General features: G+C 42.1%; 1 protein-coding gene and 1 non-coding gene across 2 annotated transcripts in view; both read left to right on the forward strand.

Moving 5' to 3' along the window:
- The window catches only part of LOC124551251 (arylalkylamine N-acetyltransferase 1-like), a 74,622-nt gene that overhangs the window by 18,856 nt on the left and 37,036 nt on the right, over window positions 1-18,730 (forward strand). Inside the window, exon 2 of the mRNA XM_047126247.1 lies at window positions 15,125-15,315. Within this exon, the coding sequence (XP_046982203.1) occupies window positions 15,135-15,315 (181 nt within the window). The 5' untranslated portion in view covers window positions 15,125-15,134. The remainder of the gene's footprint in view (window positions 1-15,124; window positions 15,316-18,730) is intronic.
- Trnal-caa lies at window positions 783-857 on the forward strand. The gene has a single exon. It is a non-coding gene; the product is annotated as a tRNA-Leu (tRNA).

Raw genomic sequence — 18,730 nt, forward strand, 5'->3', positions numbered from 1 at the left:
AGTAACTGTCTTTTCTTTCCCACTCTTCTCAGTACCTCTTCATTTTTTACTGTCCATACAACTCATTCTTTCCATCCTTCGCTATGTCCACATCTTACAAGCCTCCAGCCTTTCTCTCTTCCTCAAGTTCCTCAGCGCCATACAGAACATTCCATGCAAGACATTTTATGAATCTTTTCCGGAGTTCTCTGTCCAGACTGCTACAGAAAATTCTCCTTTTCTTATAAAATGCGCCTTTATCCATAGCTATCCCTGTTTTAATTTCTGTGCTGCACTTCCAGTCGGTGCCTATTCTGATGTCAAGATACTAAAAATTTTGCACCTGTTCTAATATTTCTACATTCAACATAATTTTTATTTCTTTATTTCCTCCTAGTGCCAATAACTTTGTTTTCTTTGTGTTAATTTTCATTCCATAATTTTTCCATTTAGCTTCGATGGTGTCCACTAAATGCTGTAATTCTTTTCCCTCGTTACTAGAAGGACCATGCCATCAGCAAACCTCAAACACTCTACTCTTCTTCCCCCAATTTCCACTCCTTTGTCATCTACTGTGCGTTGGTCAATCATATTTTCCAAGTAGAGATTGAAAAGGGTAGGTGATAGACAGCATCCCTGCCTTACTCCTTTTCCTAGTCCGATCCAGTTTGTACTTTCTCCTCTCACTTTAACTGGGGCTTTTTGATTAAGATATAATGAGTTTACAAAGCTTTTTGATTAAGATATAATGTAGGAGACGAGGTACTGGCAGAAGTAAAGCTGTGGGGACGGGACGTGAGTCGTGCTTGGGTAGCTCAGTTGGTAGAGCACTTGCCCGCAAAAGGCAAAGGTCCCGAGTTCGAGTCTCGGTCCGGCACACAGTTTTAATCTGCCAGGAAGTTTCAAGATATAATGAGTTTACAAGTCTTCTGGATTTCCAGTCTACTATCTTTTCCCTCATTATAGTCGCCAGCTTGTCCCAAACCACGTTGTCAAGTGCCTTTTCTAGATCTATGAAGCACATATATAGGTCTCTTCCTTTTTCGATAAACCTTTCTCCCAAGATTCGGAGGAGTCCTACTGCACCTCTAGTGCCCGTATTCCATCTAAAGCCAAACTGCTCCTCGCCAAGATTCGCCTCCATTACTTTTTCCACCAGAATAACCAGACATGAAATAATTTAGTATGCTACAGTACTTTATTTGCTACATTAGCAACCAAGGAATGAACAACAACTACTGTTCATCAAACACACAAGTTCCCTGACACTATAACGCACTAGTACCACGTCTTTGACTGCTGTTTTGCGGCGAAATACCAACGTCGCCATACCAGCCGCCTCCTCCTTTTTTTAAAGCCCGATACCCCGGGAATGTTGCTCGACTTGTCGTCTGGCCCTCGCGCAGCGGCCTTCCCAGATTCTAGCTGGGAGTTTATATTTTCAAAAATATCGGGAATCCGACTGTCGATATTTTAAAAAAAAAACTTATCGGTCCGCGTTACGTACACTACTGGCGATTAAAATTGCTGCACCACGAAGATGACGTGCTACAGACGCGAAATTTAACCGACAGGTAGGAGATGCTGTGATATGCAAATGATTAGCTTTTCAGAGCATTCACACAAGGTTGGCGCCGGTGGCGACACCTACAACGTGCTGACATGAGGAAAGTTTCCAACCGATTTCTCATGCACAAACAGCAGTTGACCGGCGTTTCCTGGTGAAACGTTGCTGTGATGCCTCGTGTAAGTAGGAGAAATGCGTACCATCACGTTTCCGACTTTGGTAAAGGTCGGATTGTAGCCTATCCCGATTTCGGTATATCGTATCGCGACACTGCTGCTCGCGTTGGTCGAGATCCAATGACTGTTAGCAGACTATGGAATCGGTGGGTTCAGGAGGGTAATACGGAACGCCGTGCTGGATCCCAACGGCCTCGTATCATTATCGTTAGAGATGACAGGCATCGTATCCGCATGGCTGTAACGGATCGTGCAACCACGTCTCGATCCCTGAGTCAACAGATGGGGACATTTGCAAGACGACAACCATCTATACGAACAGTTCAACGACGTTTGCAGCAGCATGGACTATCAGCTCGGAGACCATGGCTGCGGTTACCCTTGACGCTGCATCACAGACAGGAGCGCCTGCGATGGTGTACTCAACGACGAACCTGGGTGCACCAATGGCAAAACGTCATTTTTTCGGATGAATCCAGGTTCTGTTTACAGCATCATGATGGTCGCATCCGTGTTTGGTGACATCGCGGTGAACGCACATTGGAAGCGTGTATTAGTCATCGCCATACTGGCGTATCACCCGGCGTGATGGTATTGGGGTGCCATTGGTTACACGTCTCGGTCACCTCTTGTTCGCATTGACGGCAATTTGAACAGTAGACGCTACATTTCAGATGTATTACGACCCGTGGCTCTACCCTTCATTCGATCCCTGCGAAACCCTACATTTCAGCAGGATGATGCACGATCGCATGTTGCAGGTCCTGTACGGGCCTTTCTGGACACAGAAATTGTCGACTCCTGCCCTGGCCAGCACATTCTCACCAATTGAAAGCGTCTGGTCAATGGTGGCCGAGCAACTGGCTCGTCACAATACGCCAGTCATTACTCTTGATGAACCGTGGTATCGTGTTGAAGCTGCATGGGCAGCTGCACCTGTACACGCCATCCAAGCGCTGTTTGACTCCCAGGTGTATCAAGGCCGTTATTACGGCCAGAGGTGGTTGTTCTGGGTACTGATTTCTCAGGATCTATGCACCCAAATTGCGTGAAAATGTAATCACATGTCAGTTCTAGTATAATATATTTGTCCAATGAATACCCGTTTATCATCTGCATTTCTTCGTGGTGTAGCAATTTTAATGGCCAATAGTGTAGAAAAAATCTGTATATCAATATATCGACGGAAAAAATGTCGACACACCAACGAAAAAAATACCCCGCTGCACGTTGTATATATACTATTGATTTATTATTAGATATTTTGTTCATTAACTAGCTAGCAGCCTGCGTATGCCCCTTAGAGCAGTAATTGACAGGGAAACAGTGCACATTCACGCTTGGCGATAACAACTTCGCTAACCATGATAACTGCAGGTAAATGGCACAATAAAAGGTGTCCGATGGGTCCGCCATTCGGTTTCGTCGCATATCAGATTTGCCTGTAACACTTCATGTCGACTTCCAGGTTTTTACATTTCTGGAAACGCCAGCGACCTAGCAGTTGAAGTGTCGAAATTGTGTGGTGGTGTTAAACGTTCCAGTTTCTAATGGTAGCGCCTAGTGCCGATTATGCTAGGATTTCCCCTCACTCGTCTCCAGCAGCCGCCAAGACCAATCTTGTCATTCAGTTTCGGCAACTGTTTTTTCAAGAACGCCGGTGTAATAAAATGGCACACTAGTTGGGTTAAAAATTGTTTCTTAACGGAAATGGTGTACTATTTTTTCACATCGGGTATCTTGTTATTCTATTCACACACTCCTCCCCCTCCCCCCAATCTCAGTGCAATCGGGCTTCTTCTTTGTACTACTATACTTGCTTCACACAGTCAAAGAGAAAGGCTGGAAAGCTAAAAAAGTAGTAATAGTCCTCCATACAGTGAAAGTAAAGTTACGTTCTACTACAATTTCAAAGGAACAATGTTAAATATTTGCCGAAAAATGTAATGTAAAATAAAAATGTGCCATTTCGATATAGATAATTCGATATACCGATGACAGAAACATGTGTTTTATCTATTGATATATTCGTGAATAAATATCGATTTGTCGATGTCTCTATATTTTATCATCATCTCTAGTTCTGGCGTAGCAGCACTGAGTGGTACAGCTGTGACTTCTGGACTGACCGTGAAACCCTCTGCGTCACTCGGTGCTGTCCGATCGCCTTGTGTCGGTGTAGAATTCACGGATCGGTATTGTGCCAGTTGCTCCATGTCTAGATATGCTTGCTTTGATCAGCTGAAAGGCGAGTGTGTGTTAATTTTTGTAGGAATTTTTCTTGGTCTGCTTGTCTGAAATCACGTTCGTAAGGTTTGAATTGCTTACGAGGAGAGATCCCCAACAGGGCAATCGAGATTTGAAACTGTGTATACGGTAATGTAGGTTAAGGACCCAGGTATCACATATCATTCTTTTTCCAGTCGGAATTTTCGTGAATATGAAATTTCTATCTTCTACTGACATTCAATTATTTGAAAACTCCGATCTATCAGTTAAAAAACAAAAGACGAAATCTATATTTGTGCAATGGTGTAAACAATGTATTTTTGTTACCAGCTGTGCAATTTTTTCACATGGTAACATTTAAAACATTACCCAAGTACCTATTGCACTATGGATGAAATAACAAAGCTGAAAATTTAATCGAAAGACTCGTTTATAAGTAAAACAAAATTCAAGCAAAATGAGAAGTACATATAATGAATGCAATAATATGATTGGAAAAACAGGGTGATAAAACGTAAGAAATTAAATCGAAATTAATAATTAAAATTAACTAAAAATGCATGAATAAAAATTTCAGGTGAAGAAAGAATGCTGGAAATAAAAAATAAGAGCAATTGAAGTAGTTGATATTGTGATTAGAATAATGTGACAAAGAAATAGAACTAAAAAATTACATTTAAATCAATTAACTGAATAAACATGATCAAATTCATTTGGTTAAAGATTTAAAAATAAAGAATAAGCTTATTGCATCAGATGTGTTTCCAACCTACAACTTGCTGCATGTGAAGTTGGTATCCTATTCAATATACGACGTAACCCGACTCCTTAATAGACCTATTTTAACACCATTGTGTGTCACACCAAATCTCGAATGTTTTTTCGTCAGTTACTCGCAAACGAGAGCCCACCAGGTGAATGGATGCAGTGTATGATACCTGGAATCTTAACCTAATCACCGTATAGATAGTTTCAAAAAATTAGTCGCACAGCTCGGACCCCTCCTTGTTAGACATGCGCGCAGACGCAACAAAGATGCTACGCCACATACGGATGGGTTAGAGGTGATCTTAGCACTGTGAAGGTGCGCGCCAGATTTACCTGTCGATCGCGAGGAGGTAGACGATGCAGACAGTTGAGCTTTGGTGTTAGGTGTGAACAGTCTGTAACGGTACCACGGACCACCTTTTACGATAATCGCTGCTCACGTTATACCTCAGCAAGGAATTTTTGAAAGTTGTGACCGTGAGATAACCTAATGGAAGCACAGCAATCAAAGTGGGATTCGTTTCCACAATTCTCCAGCAGAGTATAAACAATAGTAAACTGTGGGTCAGGAACAGACGTTCTCCCAGTACAAAAGCAAGTTGTAACATGACATATTGAAACCGGTCGCCAGCCTAATTAGGCATTCTTGTGTCGAGAGAAATGCTAAAGCAGAAGGCAGTGCTAAGTCGAACCTAACCTTCCTTGACATACACACTAAATTCTTTCTTATATCTGTTCACACTACAACACAGTAACCTAACCTTGCAGGTATATGTGCTACTAACTAGTAAGTCAGATAAGCAAATGGCCAATGACACAGTAAACAGCAATATATGCCTCTCAACAAAACATACCTTAAATGAACTAGGTGCAACAGTTTATAAAATCAAATACCAACTAGTAGCAATACAGAACAGGGAAAAGCTTCACATCAGACAAATCTTCACCCTCATAGAGGCTTTCAATGTATTCTTTCCACCTATCTGCTCTCTCCACCGCATTTAACAGTGGAATTCCCGTTGCACTCTTAATGTTACCACCGTTGCTTTTAATGTCACCAAAGGTTGTTTTGACTTTCCTGTATGCTGAGTCTGTCCTTCTGACAATCATATCTTTTTCAATGCCTTCACATTTTTCCTGCAGCCATTTCGTCTTAGCTTCCCTGCACTTCCTATTTATTTCATTCCTCAGCGATTTGTATTTCTGTATTCCTGATTTTCCTGGAACATGTTTGTACTTCCTCCATTCATCAATCAACTGAAGTATTTCTTATGTTACCCATGGTTTCTTCCCAGCTACCTTCTTTGTACCTATGTTTTCCTTCCCAACTTCTGTTATGGCCCTTTTTAGAGATGTCCATTCCTCTTCAACTGTACTGCCTACTGCGCTATTCGTTATTGCTGTATCTATAGCGTTAGAGAACTTCAAACGTATCTAGTCATTCCTTAGTACTTCTGTATCCCACTTCTTTCCGTATTGATTCTTCCTGACTAATATCTTGAACTTCAGCCTACTCTTCATCACTACTATATCTGCTCCTGGGTACGCCTTACAATCCAGTATCTGATTTCGGAATCTCTGTCTGACCATGATGTAATCTAATTGAACTCTTCCCGTATCTCCCGGCCTTTTCCAAGTATACCTCCTCCTCTTGTGATTCTTGAACAGGGTATTCGCTATTACTAGCTGAAACTTGTTACAGAACTCAATTAGTCTTTCTCCTCTTTCATTCCTTGTCCCAAGCCCATATTCTCCTGTAACCTTTTCTTCTACTCCTTCCCCTACAACTGCATTCCAGTCGCCCATGACTATTAGATTTTCGTCCCCCTTTACATACTGCATTACCCTTTCAATATCCTCATACACTTTCTCTATCTGTTCATCTTCAGCTTGCGACATCGGCATGTATACCTAAACTATCATTGTCGGTGTTGATCTGCTGTCGATTCTGATTAGAACAACCCGGTCACTGAACTGTTCACAGTAACACACCCTCTGCCATACCTTCCTATTCATAACGAATCCTACACCTCTTATACCATTTTCTGCTGCTGTTGATATTACCCGATACTCATCTGACCAGAAAACCCTTGTCTTCCTTCCACTTCACTTCACTGACCCCTACTATATCTAGATTGAGCTTTTGCATTTCCCTTTTCAGATTTTCTAGTTTCCCTACCACGTTCAAGCTTCTGACATTCCACGCCCTGACTCATAGAACGTTATCCTTTCGTTGATTATTCAATCCTTTTCTCATGGTAACCTCCCCCTTGGCAGTCTCCTCCCAGAGATCCGAATGGGAGACTATTCCGGAATCTTTTGCCAATGGAGAGATCATCATGACACTTCTTCAATTACAGGCCACATGTCCTGTGGATACACGTTACGTGTCTTTAATGCAGTGGTTTCCATGTCGTTGATCATTGCTGATTCTTCCGCCTTTAGGGGCAATTTCCCACCCCTAGGACAAGAGAGTGCCCTGAACCTCTGTCCGCTCCTCTGCCCTCTTTGACAAGGCCGTTGGCAGAATGAGGCTGACTTCTTATGCCGGAAGTCTTCGGCAGCCACTGCGGATTATTTATCAAAATGTAGCCAGTGGTGGAGATCGAACCCGGGACCGAAGACGTTTTGATTATGGATCAAAGACGCTACCACTAGACCATGGGTACCCCTGTGTCATCCATTTACAGAGTGCCAAATACAAAACAATTTAGTGGAAGGCAGGTGGCACTGGTGGTGCAATTTTCAATGGCTATTAAACTGGTGGCGATGCAGTCATGACAGTACTGTTGGCCTCGCCCCATTGCTGATCTTCTTGGCGTCGAAATAATTATAGGGCCAAAAACCATGCCATGATAATGGTATCACCAAATTCAGCTTCCGAAGCCCATAAATACTGCCCTTAAGCTCTTCTGACCTCAAAACTCCAGGGATAGGAGCCACAATGATCCGCTACTGCTAGCGAGGTGTTAACCACAGCACTGCTCAGCTCACACTCCTTACTCGTCACAAAGGGCGAGTCGCCACTTGCTCCCCAACCACACCTTTTCCACTCTGCCAGGCTACTTCCGTTGCTGCGGAGCTTCCCTACGTCTGTTACATTGAACCTTACATTCCCTAATTATAGACCAAGTCATTTATGTACTTTACATAACAATCATTTCAGTAGTTACTTAAATTCACAAGCGTAATTTAAACAACATCGTTCAAAAATCCGGTAATTTCCAAGAATGATTACGTATCGAAGTCAGGGGGTCCAAACGACAAATATCGAACGTACGATCCTAAATCGATCACGCGACTCTGGTGGTAGGCGTTATGAGTATGTTTACGGTGGTCACTACCATAGAGTAAATATCTCTGGAGTGAGCATTCTCATGCGCAGAACAGATTTTGTGTTGTCAACATACATTGCTGGCCTGCTCACGTGTTCTCGGGACGTCGTGTGTTTGTCCGTACAGCGCCCTGTATATTTAGAGTGTCGCTACATCCCTAGTACAGACGGATTCTTTTCGTACGTGTCGGGGATTATTTATATAAGTTGCACAGACAATTTAAGAGTATCCATTTGATACCGGGAATAAACCAGCTACGTAACTTTTAAGGGCAAGTGATATTACATCCTGCTTATTTGCGAAAGGTGTCACAGTTCAGATGCCCTCGTTTTTTGGTAGTTTTCGGTATGATACGTCACTTTATAGAATTACAGAGCCTGAGGTACATTTCTGCAGTGATAGTCTTGCAAAACGGCTTGACACACATTAGCGATTATATCCCTGTTAATTCGTCCTTTTTTTCTGCTATTTCTGCGTATTTATTTTCTCGTTTTTGCGACCTAAAGCACAATTTTTCTTACTGGTGACACATTTTACGTACTTGCTCCCAGTTCATTAAATAAATAGTAGACTGAGTAATCTATAGACATAATCGACAAGTCACTGATAAATGCATGGAGGATAGTATTTGCTGAAACAACAAACCATTCCCTTTCCTGTTCCACTAGCAAATTTACGAGAGGAAGCGATTGTTTGTATGCTTTTGTACGAACTGTAATATATAGTCATAAAATCGTAGAGAAATAGGTCTACAGAATCAAGCCTTATTTATAATGCGACTCCAAATTTTTAAACATATGCAGTGACTCTTACTAATATGATAACTATAATTGGAGCTACATGGTATGTACACATGAAAAGTTACTATTCCGCCTTTCACATATTTTTCTTTGCATCCGTAGCGACAACAGTAATTCACCATCGCTATTACACTACAGTGGAACCCCTCTAATCCGTCACCTTCGGGACCGGGACCATGGTCGGAACGAGAAAAAGGTCGGATTATACGAAAAATCTAATATTTATTGCAAAAATTATAAAAAGACATTTAGTACAAAAAATTAAACTATTTAAGAACTAAAATATGTCTACAGCAATATAAAAAGATGCTTTTTACACAGTGTTAAACAGTATATCAACTAAAAAACGTCTACACACACTGTAATAAGTATTGGTTTTAAAAGGAAAAACGGCAAAAAAATTACAATACTGTACTGTACATAATAACGTATAAACGATTTATACTGTAAACTAAAAAATGTTTATAGCACTCTACATAAAAAGAAATTTTTTATAAAGAAATAAACTACTGTGTGTATAAACTAAGAAATGATTATATTGTATGCATTCTTTTTACAGTAAAAACGAAAACAAATTACGTGCAAAAAAAGTCAGGGATACATTTTTGACGAGTTTTCCAAGGATCAATCAAGCCTTGATTGGCAGCAAATTTACTTTCGGCTTCCAGTATTTTGTGAAAAACTATCGCTTTTTCTTTGAGAATTGGCCCGGATGTTGGAGTTCCTTTCCTTCTTTCTTGACAAAACAACATCCATAATGCGTTATCAAGGAGTTCAAGTTCAGGCTTTTTTAATGTCTTGCGATTCTTCAGAGTGTTTACACCATCAATCGTAACTGCATAGGAGTCAATGTCTTTCCGATTCTTACTCCAGTCCTTAATTGTCGTAACGCCTACATTCAGTTTCTTTGCAATTTTTTAGAGCGAATCTCCTTCGTCCAGTCTTTGTAGCACTGCTAATTTTTCATTTAGTGAAAGAGTTACATGTTTACGTTCGAATCCAGACATGTTGAAAAACAGACAACTGTACACGCAGTGAATCTACAGTAATAAGTACGGTAGAGAACACGGAATAAAGCAAACAACGAAGTTTTTTAATCCCAACAAAGGATAAAACTGCACAATAACGTACAGTATAACGGTATGCACAGCGATAGACACTGCAACAATGGCGCGATAGGCGTCTAGTCAGTGACAAGTCGGCACAGGCTCGCGAGCCTCAGCGTGGTCGGACTAACCGGAGTGACGGACCATCCAATATCGGATTAGAGGGGTTCTACTGTATCAACAAACGGTGAAAACTTTTGATATTATTAACTTCAAACGCTGCAGAATCACACACGCACAGCGAAGTCTTGAAAACACGTGACAGTCCTGGTTTAATGTTGACAACATGCGCAGAACGCAATGCTCACTCCAGAGATATTTACTCTATGGTCATTACAGCAATGACAAAAGAAGACCGTTACAAAAACACTTGTAATTACAAAGGAAATGACCTTCCTAACGTCGTCGGTGCTGTCGTCATGTGAAAGTACATGTAATGTGTAGGCCTACGCTACAGGAACAATTCCCTTTTTGCCATTATTTCGCGGTGGTATGTAACTTAGAGCAAATAAGGGAACGACGGGAAACAGATAAAAATGACGATCACAAATAATTGATCATAACACCCGCCACCCGAATCGCATGATCGATTTACAACCGCACGTTCGATATTTATAGTTTGGACCCTGCGACTTCGACAGGCAATCGTGCTTGTAAATTACCAAAAATTCACTGAAACATGTATACATAGTCAATGAATTATACAACATCATACATAAGCCGTACTACAAATTGACATAGAAATACCGACAGAGATACAAAATAGGTCAAAAATAGGTGTTACAAGTCGAGTTCCGGTTTAATAGCAGCAAGGGACAAACAATGAAGATTTATGGACTTGTATTATGAATCTGCAGAAGACTTATTTTGGAGAGAAAAAGAATTGATTTTTACATTCACATATTTGTGAAGAATGGATTACAGGTAATGATTAAGTTTGTTTTCTTGGTGGTAGCTGTTTGATAATTCTTTGATTGTCAGACATCTACATCAGGAATCTCTTCGCTTTTCACTTTTTTCTTGGGATTTATCACTCACTGAGAAAGAAGTGAATTGAAGAATTAGATTTTGAAATTTGATTTAAGAAGAGGTTACACATATAAAGTCCATTTTCTTGAAGTTCAGTTATTATAATTCTTGCATTATTGTTACGTGGTTTCAGAGAAAACTTAAAGTATTTTTGAACTTTCATTAAATGTTACGAGTACTAAGTCTAAGGGACTGGAATTGGAGTTTGGTTCATCTAGCCCAGAGTCATTGTCCACATCCGAAGAGTCAATTAATTTTCAATTATTTAAAAACCATTATCAATAAATTATGACCCAAGAATGATAGCAATGTTTTTTGAGAACGCATGGCACCTCTGCGTATCTCTGTAGTTAGATTTTGCTGCGCTGTTATCGACAAGTGCTGTAACTACAAGATGAGTTTGCACGCAGGTAACACAAATTGTGTAGTGAACAGATTCTTTCTTTAATTAAATCTCACAGGGATAAACTTTAATTTCAAAGTAATCAATTTTATTTATCCAAGTTTATAGTCAGATTTTGTGATTACAATAAGTTTCTGACAGGGCACGATTTTCGTGAGATTCTCGCAGTTAGCTTTATCTACGCATTTCTGCAGTTGAACTTTGTCACCAACATATTCAGTTTCACTTTAAGATTCACTTTCACTCACCTTAACAAATCGAAACAGGTACGTTTCACTGTCGAAGGAGACTGTTTTGTGCCCACCGTTCTGGTCTATTTCGAAAGTGTTTGTATGCCTTGAAAGTACCTTGTACACTGAAGCACTCATATGTAAATAGGCAGACAACGACGCTGCGCTTGGCAACGCCTATACAGGGTGTTAACAAAAAGGTACGGCCAAACTTTCAGGACACATTCCTCACACACAAATAAAGAAAAGGTATTATGTGGACACGTGTCTGGAAACGCTTAATTTCCATGTTAGAGCTCATTTTAGTTTCGTCAGTATGTACTGTACTTCCTCCATTCACCGCCATGATTTCATACGGGATACTCTACCTGTGCTGCTAGAACATGTGCCTTTACAAATACGACACAACATGTGGTTCATGCACGATGGAGCTCCTGCACATTTCAGTCGAAGTGTTCGTACGCTTCTCAACAACAGATTCAGTGACCGATGGATTGGTAGAGGCGGACCAATTCCATGGCCTCCATGCTCTCCTGACCTCAACCCTCTTGACTTTCATTTATGGGGGCATTTGAAAGCTCTTGTCTACGCAACCCCGGTACCAAATGTAGAGACTCTTCGTGCTCGTAATGTGGGCGGCTGTGATACAATACGCCATTCTCCAGGGCTGCATCAGCGCATCAGGGATTCCATGCGACGGAGGGTGGATGCATGTATCCTGTAACAAAATGTTTGAAGTCACGCTGGTACGTTTTGTTGCTGTGTGTTTCCATTCCATGACATGTGATTTGAAGGGAAGTAATAAAATGAGCTCTAACATGGAAAGTAAGCGTTTCTGGACACATGTCCACATAAAATATTTTCTTTCTTTGTGTGTGAGGAATGTTTCCTGAAAGTTTGGCCGTACCTTTTTGTAACACCCTGTATAAGACAAGTGTCGGGTGGAATCGTTAGATCGGTTACTGCTGCTACAATGGAGGGTTACCAAGATTTAAGAGAGTTTGAACGTGGTGTTATAGTCAGCGCACGAGCAATGGTACACAGTATCTCCGAAGTAGCAATGACGTGGGGATTTTCCACTGCAACCATTTCACGAATCTGGTAAAATATCAAATCTTTGACGTCGCTGAGGTCAAGAAAAGATCGTGCAAGAACAGGGCCAGCGATAACTGAAGAGAATCGTTCAACGTGACAGAACTGCAACCCTTCCGAAAATGTCTGCAGATTTCAGTGCTGGGCCACTGAAAGCATCAAATATGGGAGGTCTTCAATTACCAATATGTAATAACCTCTCATTTTGTTTGTGGGGTCCTGCCCTTTCGCCTCTTACAGGGTGCGTAAAGGATGGTGCTTTCTTTGATATCCATACAACAATTCAAGCAAATCACATTAATCGTTTTTTATTTCAATAAAGCGGATTGACAATACTTAACTTTGTATGTATAAGAAAGTGTCGCAAGCGATGGGCGACTTGCAAACAAGTCGGAGTCCTTCACTATATACAGTGTCCATGTAAGCAATTCATATGGATCACTAACAACTATTCCGTCAGTGCCGTCATAGTCAGCAGGCTATTGGCTGAAGTCGTCTCACAGCCTTCTCTACTCTTGCATTCTTCATCTTCGTGCCGGCACTTGTGGTTACACTGGAACATTATTATAACAAATTGTACCCTAAACGACGTGTTTTCGACAGCCCCTCAGTGTGCTGGTTCTTCGAAACAGCTTATATTCGTACCACACACACACACTATAATATCAAGTGGCTGCTACAGTCACAGGTTCGAATCCTGTCTCGGGGATGGATGTGTGTGATGTCCTTAGGTTAGCTAGGTTTAACTACATCTAAGTCTACGGGACTGATGACCTCAGATGTTAAGTCCCATAGTGCCATAGCGCTTAGAGCTATTTGAATCACTATAATATAAAAACCACCAAATACGGAACTCAACGCAGTGTGCCTTAATTCAAAATGGCGTTTGATAAGTTCTGTTTGTGACGCGCGCGAGCGTGTGTGTGTGTGTGTGTGTGTGTGAGGGTGAAACTTCAGTTTTATACACTCTAAGACAAAATAGGACGCACCACGAAAGAGTTATACAGACAGAAATCGATAGCTGTGATGTACACATACAGACAGACAAATGATTACAATTTCAGAAAAGTTGGATGATTTATTCAAAAGAAAGAGCTTAACAAATAACGCATTGCTCCGCCTTTGACCCTTATGCAAGCAGTTATTCAGCTCAGCATTGACTGATAGAGTTGATGGATGTCCTACAGAGAGATATCATGCCTAATTCTATCCAGCTGGCGTGTCAGATCTTCAAAATCCCGAGCTTGTTGGAGAGTTCTGACCATAACTGTTCATATGTTCTCTATTACGGAGAGATCTGGCGATCTTTCTGGCCGAAGCAGGGTTTGGTAAGCATGAGGGCAAGCAGTAGAAAGTCTCGCCATGTGTGTTCAGACATTATCGTGCTGAAATGTAAGACCAGGATGACTTGCCATGAAGGGCAACAAAACTGGACATAGAATATCATAGACGTACTGCTGTGCTGTTAGAGTGCGGTGGATGACAACCAAAGGGGCCCTACTATGAAATAAAATGGTTCCCCAGACCATCACTCCCGATTGCCCACCCAGATGGCGAGTGACAGCCAGGTTGGTGTCCCACCGCTGTCTGGGGCATCTCCATACACATCTTCGTTGGTCATCAGGGTTCAGTTCGAAGCGTGTCTCATCACTGAAGACAATTTTACTCCAGTCATTGAGATTCCAGGCTGAAGATTTGTCTGGAGATGCCGTGGACAGCAGTGGGAGACCAACGTGTCTGTCGGCCAGCAAACGGCCCGACAGCCACGAGTGGTGGTCCGAGGTGCCATTTTGTTTCATAACAGGGCCCCTTTGGTGGGTCATCTGTGGCACAGCGCTACGTTCACGATACTCTATGCGCAGTTTTGATGCCCTTCATGGAAAGCCACCCCGGTATTACATTTCAGCACGATAGCATCCACCTCCACCCGGCAAGAGTTTCTACACCTTGTTTTTATGCCTGTTGAAACCTATCTAGGCAAGCTATGTTGTAAGATCATCTCCCTAGATGAGAATGCTTGGATCATTATGGCCAGGGCCCTCCAACTCTTTAGAGATTTTGATGATCAAACGCTGCACTTGGACAGAATTGGGCACTGTGCCCATCAGGAGGACAGTCAATGGCAAGCTTAATAACTTCTTGGGTAGGGGCCAGAGGTGAACCAACACACAATGTTGAACAAATAATCCACCTTTTCTGAAACTGTAATCATTTGTTTGGCTGTAAATGCACATCATATCTACCCATTTCCATCTTATTCGGATGGCTCCTTACTGGTGCGTCATTTTCGTAATTTTTTTTTTATTTTCGTCAGTGTATGTTATTAAACTCCTGACTGAGTTCCATCACATTCAACACAGAATGTTTTTGGAGTTACCTCCATTTTTACAGCTTTTTACTCTATGTACAGGCCCTGCAACATGCCCTCGGTGCCCTACGCCATCCGGCAGCTGACGGCTAGAGACAGCCCACAGCTGGTGGACTTCCTGCGTCGGTTCTTCCTGAGGGACGAGCCGCTCAACGCAGCCATGGGTATCATGGCCAACGGGCGACAGTCCTGGCCAGAGCAAGAGCGCTTCCTTCTCGAGCCTCTGTCCCAAGGTACAGCGCAGCATATCAGTCTGTTTTACTCCATAACAGTTCAAATAAGTGTGAATCTGTAGGGCTGAGGTCATCGGTCCCTAGATGTACACACTAATTGAACTAACTTATGCTAAGACCAACACACACACCCATGCCCAAGGGAGGACTGGAACATCCAGGGGGAGGGGCCGCGCAGGCCACGGCATGGCGCCTCCAACCACCTGGCCACTCCACGTGCCGTAACGGTGAATCAGCCCATACGGTTCCAGAGAAGCCGCCATACACAGGTGTTTGTTTTCCCTTGAGTCAACTAAATACCCCGAAAACGACGCATCACACGAAAAAAAATGTTCTAAGTAAAAAGCTGCCCATGCGACCACTACCGTCGCAGGTTCGAATCCTGCCTTGGGCATGGATGTGTGTGATGTCCTTAGGTTAGTTACGTTTAAGAAGTTCTACGTTCTGGGGGACTGATAGCCTCAGAAGTTAAATCCCATAGTGCTCAGAGCCATTTGAACCAAAAAGCTGCCACTGGCTACCTCCAAACCATGCCTCGTGCATGGAGGGTCAACTTTGTATTTTAAAATGGGAACTCTCCACACATTTTATTTTACTGCATTCCACAAATATCAAGTGTGCCTGAATTTACAATTAATAACAGATACATTTGATCCTACATTTCATTTATGATGTCAATGTATACTTTTGTGTTCTAACTTCATGTTCTGCTGTTTAGCTTGAGCTTCTTAGCTCACCATGTATGTTGACAACTATAATCTCATACAATTTATGTGACTTCCTTATGAAGAAGACATCCTTAGTGGTATCGAAACCTGATCATGGTATTTACATTGAACTTATGTATCCTGTTGGGTGCATACCTTATATATTGCGTTCATATTTGTGTTCTAAATTTACTTTAGTCTTGCACATTTGACATTATAGTACAATATGGTTACATGTTTCAATGACTTGTTAGAAATTATGTTTAGCATGATCCAGGAACAACAATGTAGATGTAACAGTTTCTTGTGGCCATCAGGATACTTGATACTGGTCAGTCCCCTTGCCTTTCACCATTTGCATGCTTGGTTTCAGTGAGTCCCCTAGCCTCTCACCACTGGGGTGCTTGATTTTGGTGAGTCCCCTTGCCTGTCACCATTAGGATACTTGATTTTCGTGAGTCCCCTTGCCTCTCACCACTGGGGTACTTGATTTTGGTGAGTCCCCTTGACTCTCTGCTTGCAGACTTGCTATAAATTAAAATTATTTCAGTCTTCTCTGCATCAGATGCAACATCAATTACGTAGCTTGCCAGAACAGCTTCCAGATAGGAGTAGTGCCAAGAAGTTCGCTGTTCATGCTTATAAACCCCCCGGCGCTGCAGCGGCATATCATGTGGTGGGGCACCGAGCATTGAGGTGAGAATGTGAGTGTTTAGACGATATGTGTTGTAAGATGTCGTAGTCTCCTGACCTTCATTGATTACATATTCCGCCCTCACAATCATATTCCGCACATCAAGACGCTTCATTCGAACCCGAACTCGATAAGATAAAGTTAATGTTGTATGAATTCATGTAAACGATATGCAAATAACAAGTAAATCGTAAGTGCGCACCGAGGTTGAAATACTCGAGGCTGGGGTACAAACACACATTCAAGACACAACAGTCACAAAAGCTTTTAGTTTGGGAGAGGCAAACCACACTCCAGGAGGCCGGTCCCTTCAGAGGATGAATCAACCTATCTATGTCGGCCAGCGACCACCCATAGAGCAGACAGCATTTGCCCAAGTGAAAGGGAGAATGACCTCGTGTTCAGCTTAAAAGCAAATTCCACTACATTGTGTGGGAGCACCCAGCCTATGCATTCTTTACAAACATAGCACACAGTTTCGGATGTTTTCACAGGGAGACAGCAAACGCCGATGCTACAGATTTCCGGATTGGTCGCCTTAAACGAAACGCCATTCTCCCGTTTTAGAAGAACAATGCTGATTGGCGGATGATATTCCTGGCGCCTTGAGCTGAAGGAGTAATGGAAGAGACCAAAAGATATACCCCTTCACATCTGGCGTGGAGAGGGGCCGTTCCGTTGTTGCTCTTGGACCAAGAACACGTAACGAGAGCGTGCGCTCTCGTAGGTGCACTCGAAAGAGGGAGGAACAAGTCTCTCCTCAGTACTTCACTGGGAGAGCACCTCTGTCGAGAGTGAATCGAAGTGCGACTCTATATTGAGTCCTTGTGATTAAGCATTCATTGTTCACTGTGTTGGCCGCCACACTTATTGTGCGGTGTGAACGGACGTAGTTATAGTTAAATGCCTGGGAGCGAATTTTTGAGTGGCATCACAGTGGACTGGTTATCCGACCAGTGTACCACGTCCATAGTTAGACTTGGGGCGAATAGGAGTCCTTGATTTCATCAAGGTGTAGGGAGAGTTTGATTGGTGAAGGGCAATCCAGATAGAACCAGAGTTATCTTATTTGTCAGCAGTGAGCGGTGCAGACAGCAGTCGTCGCAGCTTACGGTATTGTGCGCTACAGCTATTGCGAGCCCCATATTTCGTCCACAACAGTACACTTCACTGCATTGCACACGTGACAACCTCGACCGTACCTAGCAACATTCTAATGGATAATTATTCAAGTTGAGTAGGCACGGCTCTCAGCCATTTTGCCAAGTCAATAACAATCTTAAACTTTATATAGAAATTTCATTAGCGAATCCTATCCTTAAGAGGTAGCTTCACATTCCGAAAAGAGCCTGGAAATAACTTTTTCAGTTCATAACTAAAAGTGCCATTGTGACTACTCAGAATTTTTGAAAAAAAAAAAATTTTCGTTAGTTTCATGTTTTTTTTACACTATCTAGTACGACTCCAGTACTCTAGTATCCCACTAGTTACGTAAGAAATTTTGTGAATTTTTCTGTCATTTCCTTACAGCGGACGACTCCAGAAGGTATTTATTGCTGAAAGTTTTTCAGTCATTTCTCTTTAGAACTTTAGAAGCGTCTGTCTGACTTCTGTAGTAGTGTGGGGGTGAAAATTGCATCTTGCAGGAGGTAAAGGGTACATCTCAGATTAATCCGTTGCGCAGAATGACAGAATAGCACCCACACTTCGCTCACAGTGTGTTTCCACGGTGGGTGCGCCATCATTATCGTTTATGGACATTATTTAATGGTTGTGGATTGCATTCCACCAGTGCGATGGTTATGGTGGTTGGATGGGGACAAACAGCGAACTTAGTGAACCTGATGGTGGATTCGAGGGTGGCTACCAAAATCAATCATTCTGATGATTTGGGGACTCACCACAATCAACCCTGTAGAGAACAGAAAACTACGTTACCATACATTGTAAATGTAATGTAGAATCAAATACGTCGGTTGAAACACGAAAACAGGCACACTTGATATTTTTCGAT

Source organism: Schistocerca americana, chromosome 9 (genome assembly GCF_021461395.2).
Source record: "Schistocerca americana isolate TAMUIC-IGC-003095 chromosome 9, iqSchAmer2.1, whole genome shotgun sequence".
In the NCBI taxonomy this organism is placed as follows: Eukaryota; Metazoa; Arthropoda; class Insecta; order Orthoptera; family Acrididae; genus Schistocerca; species Schistocerca americana.